Below are 10,973 nucleotides of genomic sequence, written 5' to 3'. Positions count from 1 at the left end.
TTTGACAAGGAACTTCTCTAACATAAAATTGCTCTTACAGCACCGGGAAGAAAGTATGAAATGATTTGTTTGAGGAAGAACAAGCCGAAATCTGTTTTTAGCAGTTTCTCCAAAATATAAGAGAAGCAGAGACCAATACAACGTAGAATTACGTTTCAGAGTGTACTATGTTTCGGCTGGCCAAACCAGCCTTCATCAGGTACAATGAGAATTTGCATTGGGACATGCGCTTATATTACAAGTATTTGGGCAATACCGGAACTACGTAAAACTAAAGTAATTGACAGTATAAGAGATGAAACAAATGAAATAATAATAATAATAATAATAATAATAATAATAATAATAATAATGATAATAATGATAATGATAATGATAATAATAATGATAATAATAATGATAATGATAATGATAATAATAATAATAATAATAATAATAATAACAATAATAATAATAATAATAATAATAATAATAATAATAAAGGAAAAAAGCTAGTAAATTTCTTCGCGAATATCGGAAGTCATGTGGAAGAAGTGTTCTGCCTTTTGAGATTAGAAAGGCTTCCCTGGCCTTACGGATTGAGTCTCGGTTGGAGTAGACTTTTTCTATGGGGATTAATTGCATGTCGTTAGCGCTCCAAAATACGTCGTTGTCGGGGTCGTCATCGTCATCATCATCGTCAAACATTTGCTCTGACGAAGGGCTAACGTTCAAAAAGTCAGTTCTCGAATCTCTCTACGGTGGCGAAATTATCTTATCATTACCTTGATAAAATCAAACATTCATTTCCACACCCGCACTGACTCAGTTCCACAGTTTCTTTAAAAACTAATCCACTAATCATGATCAAACAACATGGTGCCAAGGTACCAATCAATAGTGCCATACAATACTGACCTAAATTGCATCGTTTCCCTGTGAATCCATGATAACACGTGCAGCGGTACTCTCCTTCCGGTGTTTCAGCGCATGTACCATTTACACATGGCATTGCTAGGCAGCCAATCTTTACGTCTGTCGAAGTAAAATTGATAGAATAGAGCGTTTTCATTCACGTGACTACCGGCCATATTGGTTTACGGAAACAAAATAAAGTATTTGCATACAAATAGAGATCAATTCCCAGAGGTTAAGTTTGGGACACCAACATGGCCGCCATTTCTTTGTTTTGGGACACCAACATGGCCGCCGTAACGTCATGTAAAAACACTCTGTGAGAGCAATAGCACCCGCTGGTTGGTTTTAGCCAATAGGCTATTGGCACTGTGATTCCTGAGACTAGAAAATTCTTCAATGATAAGTAAATGGCCAAACAAATGCGTAGTTACAAAATGTGTAATATTTTTTAAAATCTAGAAATGGGACAAACAAAGTGACGTTTAAGTTATTTCTATAGCGCGCATATCACGACAGTCTTGCGAACATAATCATACATGAAAATGAGGTCACGTTCACACTAGTCTGGAAAATTGTGAAAATGCCGGGCCCTAGTTTTGACGTCGCCAAACGCATCAAACGTTTTCCATCAACACTAGTGTTCCCAAATCGTTTCCATCTGTCCCGTTGAATCCTTTTACCCCCGCAATAGCCTCATTACAGTAATGTTTAAAACACGAGCAGCAGTTTTTATCGGGATTTAAAACCACGAGGCGCAGCCGAGTGCTTTTAGACCCGGTAAAACACGCGCTGCGAAATTTTTGAACGGCTTCAAAAATATTCCTGGAAAAGCGTGTGACACTAGAGTTCATAACAATGATGCTTTTGTGAACGTTGGAAATTAGCATACGAGAAAAACATTAAACACCGCATACTAACAAGGAGGAGGTTTTATCGGGTTTTAAAACCACTGCACGTGATGTTTTATCGACCATTTGATAGGTCAATGGCTTATGAATTATTAATGAGTACCGAGAATACGAATACGGTCTATTTAGTTCAAACGAAGGCGTGGCGAAGATATGAAACTATTGATTCCGTGTGCATGGTAAAAAGGAACTTAGGAGGACATACCGTCGGGAAAATCGATCCAGGAGGCAACCACTTTCCACTTAATCGCGCCACTTGGCTTAAATAACATGCCTGTTGATGAAGCTGTGAAACCAGAGATAAGACAATAAATGATTAAGGCCCATTACATCGAGTCTCTTGTGGTCATCCTTATAGGAGTATTAAATTCTCGAGCCGAATTGAATAAGGCTGTTCTAAGTTAGGCTGAATAATGAAAATTTCCTCGAAGCAATGGGCTTTTGTATCAAGTGGTACTTAGGACAGATGTTGTCATCCCAAGATGGCATTATTTACCTGGTCATTGACGGAGGTTTCGATTACATGACGGAACTGCGTGAATTGTGATCTTTGATATAAGAGGTGTTTGTGCATAGATTGGTCGATTTGCCGTTGCGTTATTGCAAATTTAGAAATTAAATTTTTAAACTTGTATACCGCATAATTCCAAGACGAGTTGATCAAGTGTGCTTTACAGCATGGTAACACTCTCCAGATCGAATTGGGATTTGTAAATGTTGGTGTTTGAGGAGAAGGGATAACCGGAGTACCCGGAGAAAAACCTCTCGGAGCAAGGACGAGAACCAACAACAAACTCAACCCACATTTGGCACCTAGTCCAGGAATCGAATCCTGGCCACATTGGTGGGAGGCAAGTACTCTCACCACTGCGCCATCCCTGTTCTCTTCCCTGGGAAGTCTCAAAACTCAATCCAAAAAGGGAAGTTAAAATTATGACGTTGGCAAAATGCAGAGAGGAATCTAAACCATTATTGTCATCACTAAAGATTCTTGAGAAACAGGAGTTAAATATTTACTACATGGTACTCTTTATGTAATCATACTTAAATGAAAATCTGCCAACATACATATTGATTATACAAGGACAAACTAAATTAAGCTAGGAAAATTTTCATTTAAGGACGGTGCCTACTATTGTTACTGCGCATACGTTCTGCGCATCGCGAGATACTCGGGTTTCCTATAGGTGGTGCGTACTAATACAGGACTATTTTTGCGCGGTTTAAAACTATACGGAGAAAGCAGAACTTAGCAAATGCTTTTCGTATCTCAAAAGAAATTTGGGGGTAACCATGCATTTTTCAGAGATAATTAGGCTTCAATTTAGGAAAAAATTCCATACATTGCTTTATATTTTGGCGTTTTTTTGAGATACTAATGTTTAATTATCTCTAAAAAATGCGTGGTTACCCCCAATTTTCTTTTTGGATTCCAATGGGCCTTGCTAAGATCTGCTTTTCCCACATAGTAATAACCCGCACAAAAATAGTTCGCTATTAATAGGCACCGTCCTTAAGTTTAGAGGAGCACAGATTTGTATATATAAGTTACCAAATGTCTCAATATAATTCTTTTAAAAGTGTACAAAAGTTTTCGAGCAAAATCAAATGTATTCTTAGATATTACTTAATTCCCAAGACAACCAAAACATATGTCCAGAAATGAACGCTAATGAATTCATGAACTGTATGATAGACATCACAAGGTGTCCCCTAACCTTGATTCTTACTAAAACAAACAATTCTGTCAAACATGAAGCATATGGAAACGACGAAAAGGTCTGTTTATATGAAGCACCCAAGTTCAGGGTTAAGTGCATTACTGGACATAAGTGACCAAAACCCGTGTAAATGTTAGATAATTCAGGAATTGTATCCATCTGCTATATTTTTGAACATTAAGTTCACTGAAGTATGGGGATCTTCTTTGAAAAGCTCGGTAGAGCTTGCCAAGATCTGCCATTATATTAAATTTTCAGTTTGTGTAAAGAAAATACAATGGACCAAAAAATGTGTTTAATGTTACGAGAGTTAACAAGGACTGCTTGTGCCCCATTAGCAAACACTATTTAAATTACTGGGATATAATGGGATATAATTACCTCCCCACATGTCATAACTGACGGCAGATCTTCTCCTTCGCCTTGAAGCCGAATTCGGAAACAAGAAGGCGTCGTATGGTTGACTTGCATCTCCCAGCAGCACAGGAATAAAGGGTACTTCAGTAGCTGTGATTAATGATGAAGATTCCTTCATTTTATTCCATTTCTTAAGATTAATAGTTTTCCATCCTGTGAGTGGAGACCCTGGTGACTTGCATTGTATAAAGTTTTTTTGGACGCCGCTGGCAAGTCCATAGTAGTAGTGATCGTTGGGATTGTATGCCAGGACATTGAATACCCGTTTTGGCAGATCTGAGAATATAAAACGATATACAATGTTACTACATACCCAACTAATGCATAGCGCTCAGCCACGTGCACTGATTGGCTACCCAAACTCCTGATAGGTATATGTTATTCAAGAGCTGAGAGGTCCGTACCGGGAGAAACTGTGCCCAAGATCTTGAGCATGACCTGGGCGGTCGAATAACAAGGACCAATCACACTGCAGAGCCGCCCGGTTCCCTTACAAGATCGAAAAATTCCGCCCGCTGCCAGAACCAATTAGCCTGCGAACGCAGACGTATTTCCGGCTGTTGCTTTTCTTAGCGGAGAGAAGCGACAGCCGGAAATACGTCTGCGCTCGCAGGCTAGAACCAATCAGATTGTATGATTTACAGAATGCCGCACGCTTGCGCACTACCATGCCAGTTTCAGCGAATCAAGGTCAACGAAACATGGCGGTCGAATTATGAAAATCAGCAAACAAGTTTTCCAGACCTGGAAAAAGTATGGAACATCAAGAGGAAATAGTAAAAAGTCTGGAGTTTTTTCAAAGCTGCAACAAGTGCTTAACTGAAAAGTTAAATCTCTGTCTGCTAGTCGAATCTTGTTTTAGCCAAAATGTCCAATCGCAGGATAATGAGAACTCTTCCAACCCTACACCCTGACATTAATATCTTGAGTGTGATTTTCGGTATGGATGGAAGTTCTTACAATATTGCGTATTAACGAACGAATCACGGCCTTCGAATCACCATTCCTCGATTGCAACAATTAACTCACTTAATTAACATTCTTAAATTGGTACCTCCTCGTGTTTTCAAATGGCCATTTCCGAGTTGTTTTGAATCTCATTATGAAAGCGAGGCTAAGTGCAAACTTTATTATGAAAATTAGTTTTCATTCAAACAAAACTAATTTTCACAAGAAAGTTTAGCTTTGCACTTAGCCTCGCATTCATAATGAAGTTCACAGCAACTAGGAAATGGCCTATTTTATTCTTTACTTACCTTGCCACGTGGTTCCGCCATCTGAACTCATTTTACAGTGTCCCGTGCGCCTACAGAAAGAATAGAAAGTAATTTAAAGCCACAAAATGTTATGTATTTGGCGACTGTCCACCGCCATTTTGGTGAATAATTGTTAAATTTTCGCCGCTATTCCAGATTCGCTACTCCAGTTTTCCGACATCTGTCGCAGCACCTAGAAAAAAAGAAAAATCTGTCGAAATTAAACCTAGCATAGCTAATTTCTTAAATTAGCATAACTAATTTCTTAAATTAAACCTAGCCTAACTAATTTCTTAAATCATAACCATTGAACAGTCATACCTTTTTATTTCTGAATTGCAAACGAACATGGTGTTTGTAGCCTCAACCAGAAGGAAACTTCGAGCGAAAGCAACCGCCCTGTGTGCTTCTGCAAAGAATTGTAGACAAATTCGTTTGAATGAGAGAAAACAAACATTGCAGTTTTGTTTATCCAGCACTGTGTTATGGTTTATTTTACCTCGATATCTGTCCTAAGATTGTAAACATCAGATCGCGATAGCCTCTTATGTGAGTGCATATTGAGTGCATGATCATTTTCGCTCTCACTCAGGGAATCGTGAATAAGCTAGAACGCAGTTAGTATGGGTAATTTGTAACTACTAACTGTGGCTAGAAAGATAGACCCTTCCAATTGAAATAAGGAAAAAACATCGTGAAAATTACCGCGAACAACAAAACTATAAGAATTGGTTTAAAGACCAGTGTTAACTTTATAATGCAATGGAAGCCAATAAAATCGATGTCACATTAATATTATTTTCCGTAAAATTGGAAATGTGAGATAGTTTTAAACCTAAGGACTAGCTAAAAACTTTTTGCCACAATTTGAGAGATTTCTTTGGGATAAAAGTTCATAGGGTTTTACAGACAAATATATTTCTGTCAAAAATTAAAAATTCCTGATAGCTCATCACTGTAGGTCCACTTGAAACACATGTTTGCTCTATGTTTTGTTAATCATAATCAATCGTTAAGAGGTACCAACATTTTAACCCTTCCTAAACCATGATGACAAACCTGTGTTGCTAACTTATGGAACTCCTTTCCAGAAGACATTAAAACACTACTCTCTCTGACTGACTTTAAGCCTCAACTAACGGCAACTGAAGGTTAACATATGGCCGGCTGTCGATTTAGTCATTTTAATGTAATTTTAGTGTAACTTTTTTTAGCCAATAGGCTAATAGGCTACGTTGTTTAAGAGAGATAAAACAAATTCGTGTATGTACGTATCACACCAAATGAAGCACTGATATTCACCGAGTTCTGGGTTCCAGTAGAGCTCCACTCTCATACACGCCATATTTATGCACGTCTTGGGTCGAAATCGGACAAAACGCGCAAGTACTGGGAACAACAGCTTGTGACGGACTGCCAGTTTTCTTAAAGGGCTTCCCAGAAAAACCTGGAAAGTACAATAAAATGGAACATTTGAGGAAGAACAGAACGTCATAGCTTAGTTTCATGCGATATGTACCCTGTGTAGTCCACAAGAAAACCCTTAAGAGCATTATGCGGTCACTTTTATTCGGCTACATTAGTACATTTTTCAGCTCGCACGCTATTGGTCCACGGAAAATGAATCTAGTGAAATACTGTCCTCCGTTTGATGAATTTAATCCAAGAGGCCTGGGGCGAGTGAGAATAGAGAGAGTGGGTCTGGGGATAGTCGCTTGATATCCGCTTGATATCGCTCTTCTTCCCTCGTAGGTACTCACGCCCTCTACGACTTGTCATGAAAAGTATTAAGAAAAATTAATTGGCGAATCTTTTTCTTGCCCATACTGAGCTCTTCATAAATTAAGTACGGTGCTCTCTTTTGCCACTACGCATACGTTCTGCGCATTACGGCAAAGTTCGAGAAGCTTTGATTTCTTAAGGATAGTGCTCACTATTTCAAAGGTATTTTTGCGCAGTTCATGACTATGCGGGAAAGGAAGATCTTAGCAAGTATTATTGAAATCCGTAAACAGAACTGGGGTAACCATGCATTCTTCAGATATATTTAAGCTTCATTTGGAAAAAAAAAACCGCCATACAGTGTTACGTATGAGGAAGTTTTGTAGCGTGAGTGTTGCTTAAACTATCTCTGAAAAATAAGTGGCTTTTTAGCTCTTGCTAAGATCTGCTTTTCCTGTATGGTCAGAAAGTATTAAGTGTCACTGTCCTTTAAGTGGAAAAATCTCATGAAAGAATTAAAATCAGCGATCACTTCAGAAGTGATTGATACATTCTACGAAACATCTCCTGGTAATAAGAAAGGCGAAGTTCCATATTAATCACCTTGTTTGCACCATTGAGTTTGTAGTATTGCCATGACGCGCCATCGGTGCTGCACTCAAAGTAGAATGATATCACGGAATCTGTACCTCCTGAGTCACCATGTTTGCTCTGCACGTCGAACTTTAGTTTTATGAATACAAGATAAATGCAATGATTAGATTAGATGAGTCCGTTTTTTAGATACAAAAAAAGGAGACTAGCTGTTAGGCAACAAAAAAGATACAAAAAACAAATAATAATGATGACAATGATGATGATGATGGTTATAATAATAATAATAATAATAATAATAATAATAATAATAATAATAATAATAATAATAATAATAAGAACTTAAGCTAATGCGAGAATTTGCGCATGTGTAATAGGCTCTGATGAGCCCTAGTTGCATGACGAAGAATAACATAACGCATGCCCACTGAGTATGTATTCATACAACGATCAAAAAGTTTCCTCCCTCTTCACCCCACCCCAGAAGGTATTGTGAGCGTGACTTACTTCTCGTACGAGAAGGACTACACCCAAGTCAATTTGCAGATATTCAGATGGATCACATGACTGAGCGCACCAAGCTCCTCCTCCTGACCGCGAATTCAGTCTGGAGTACTGGGGACTATATTCAGGGCCTTGAACGGAGGATGAGGTAATTTGGCCATCAGGAATGGCACCTGACTCCACCCCGACTCCCACGGGAAGTGGAGCTAAAAGAAGAGGAAAGAGAGAGGCAAGCTTGTTGTTGTCACAAAAGCAGATCTATACTTTTGGGTGGAAGGGCTATGTATTTAACTCGCTCACTCGCTAAATCAGTCGATCACTAAATCATACTAACTGACTGACTGACTGAATGACTCTGACTGACTGACTGACTGTCTGTCTAACCGACTGACTGACTGAACCGACTGTCTGACTGACTGACGGACTGTCTGACTGGCTGACTGACTGACTGACCGACTGACTGTCTGGTTGGCTGTTTGACCAACGGAACGGACTCAATGACTGGCTGGCGAATGAGAACGACTGACTGACCGACGGCCGACCGACTTGACTGAGTTTTTTATAATATTAATTGTAAATGATATAAAACTGAAACTGACTGCAAAATATATCAGTTAGGTTTTCAATCAGTTTGACACTTAAGATTTCAGTCAATGCTCTCAACAACTAAACAACATAATTTATAGTCATGATGTTTGTTTGTATGTTATTATATTCATAGGACCTGTTCAGTGCCATATGACCTCTGATAACTTTTCTAATCCTTACGGCTAGAGCAGACACTTTCTTTTTTCTCTCCATATAGTGAAACATTGTTTGAGAAGTGGTTACATTAATTCTCGGTGGGGTAAATATGAAAAGAACTGGAAGTTAAAGAAGTGAAAAATTTGAATTTGCTTTCCTACCAAATTTTTTCCACCTTCTTTTTCCATTTCCAGTCTCTGGACAACTGAACAACTCGAATTTATAAGCAGGAAGTTCCTCTCCTTGCTTTAACATCTTGTCGTATGCGGGAAGAAGAACTCGCACAAACCGAGTTAAGACTGGGAACTTCAGAACTTTCATTACCGTGACTGTGTTACCATTGCCGCCAAGATCAACCTTTGAGGAATACAAAGCACAAACAGGAACTGATAAGAGGTGTTTTGAGTTCGAAGAGGGTGTTATCGGACTAGCTTCAAGCCAACTGATCAGTTTTTTTCGGTGGATATCTGTTCTGATGGCCTAAATAGCTTCAGAAATTCAGATTAGGTCGTAAAATCTGCAACCAGTTTTCTTTGGCAAAATGTCAACTCAAAGTTTCATAACACTGGGGCAAATATGTCGTTTCAAATGCCAAAAAAGGTCAGCTAAAATTTTCGTAAGACCAACAACAGCTTGTAAATTCGATTTGGGGAATTAACCGTTTGCTAAAACTTTGTGCAACTTTTAAGTTTTATGTTAAGTATCCGAACAAACGATCTGTATACACAGGAGACAGCATTTTAAACATTTTGTTTGAATGTTCTCTTGGGTAGCTTGTGGCTTTGGAATTCTTCAAGGTTCGAATGCTTCCAGCTGACTTTCGGGGGAAATTTGAAAGTGTTCGGATCGGTGAAATTTGGCAATTTCTGCAAATGGACGACTCCTTCAACCTTCGAAAAGCGTTAAATAGTCTATACTATATGACTGCTCACTGAATCCTTAAATTTGATTTCTAGCATGAGAAATGAAACTTTTAAGAAACTCTTTAGTTGTTGCCGAAACAAGCAATTGTAACCCAACAAGCACATGAAAGACGTCAAATAATTTTAATAATTTGTCTTTCTTTTAATTATTTGTCTTTGTTTCCTTTTATGAAAGCTGTGTCAAGGCATGCGTTTTCTTACCTCTGACTTTATAACTGCTCTGGTCTGTTTTTTCCAACGCAGCCCATTTTTACTGAACCGTAAAGATGTCTTATCTGGTGGAATGGCCCTAGGTACTCCTTGAATGGCAGCCTAGTAAGAAATTTCACCAACAGAATCGAAAAAAAAAAATAATAATAATGATAATAATGAACTAGTTTGCTAAAATTTGACCGACAGCTCACAGCGAAGCGAAGACTGGCTTCACTTCCAGTCTTTCTTGAAGCACCGTTTAATGTTAGATCGGTAGAGCTGTTCGGCCTCAAGCCTCCGACATAAAGCTATGTTCATGCACCAGATAAGCACGATTATGCGCGGGAACGAGGCTGGTGTACTGACGGTTTAATCGCAAACACACAATAGAGTTACTAATTGAGGTTTCAAGGGTTGAAGAGTGGCCTTTGCGCTCACCTTTTTACAAGGGAACAGGATGCTGAAAAGACACGTTTTTCAACTGATACGATACGTACGATTTCCTTCCCTTTTTTTTTATTAATAGGTGATTTGCATTGCCGCCATGTTGGTGGACAAAAAAAAAATTGCTCACATAGTTTGCAGAAAAATGAAAGTTAACTCCCCGAAGAAAAAACATTATTGTTCCTGTCCACCAACATGGCCGCCATGACGTCACATGCAAACCATCAATTGGTAATGACCAGATGAAAATACTGAGATCTGATTGGCTTATTTCGTTTCCTTATATCCGAAGCTGGATTCACCATTTTTGTGTTGGGGACTTTAAAGGATTTACAGAAACCGATCGCAAAAAGGCAAGTTTGATATAAACATGTAAGCTCTTACCATTTTTACAAGAATTTTTTCTTTTAAATCTACTTGAATAAAGTGAACAGTTAGCAGCTCATCTCCTGAAGTCTTCAGTGGGATCCATCCTTCAAGACGGTTTCCAATTCTTGCATTGTACGGCAGAAACTCGTCAGTTCGGCTAGAGGATACTGTAATCTGACTGTCTTTCAGACTTCCAGTTTGCAAGCCGAGTGCTCTGAAGCCTTCACATGCTATAATTACAATTATCAAGAGATTGCACAATTATATAATGCATGGAGTTCG

General features: G+C 38.6%; 1 protein-coding gene and 1 long non-coding RNA gene across 2 annotated transcripts in view; one reads left to right on the top strand and one right to left on the bottom strand.

Moving 5' to 3' along the window:
* Window positions 1-10,973, top strand: part of LOC146452553 (uncharacterized) — a 172,781-nt gene that overhangs the window by 90,897 nt on the left and 70,911 nt on the right. The window lies entirely within an intron of this gene.
* LOC146452560 (uncharacterized) lies at window positions 533-10,830 on the bottom strand. The gene is made up of 11 exons (XM_085097430.1): window positions 10,707-10,830; window positions 9,888-9,998; window positions 8,925-9,120; window positions 8,023-8,225; window positions 7,525-7,644; window positions 6,502-6,646; window positions 5,521-5,608; window positions 5,200-5,249; window positions 3,908-4,219; window positions 2,011-2,091; window positions 533-1,014 (listed from the first exon to the last, which is right to left on the bottom strand). The coding sequence occupies exons 1-11, from the start codon at window positions 10,707-10,709 to the stop codon at window positions 761-763; spliced, it is 1,563 nt and encodes a 520-aa protein (XP_084953556.1). The 5' UTR covers window positions 10,710-10,830; the 3' UTR covers window positions 533-760.

The sequence above is a fragment of the Pavona decussata genome, unplaced genomic scaffold, assembly GCF_977016875.1.
Source record: "Pavona decussata unplaced genomic scaffold, jaPavDecu1.1 SCAFFOLD_366, whole genome shotgun sequence".
Lineage (NCBI taxonomy): Eukaryota > Metazoa > Cnidaria > Anthozoa > Scleractinia > Agariciidae > Pavona > Pavona decussata.
This window is presented reverse-complemented; position numbering and strand designations above follow the sequence as displayed.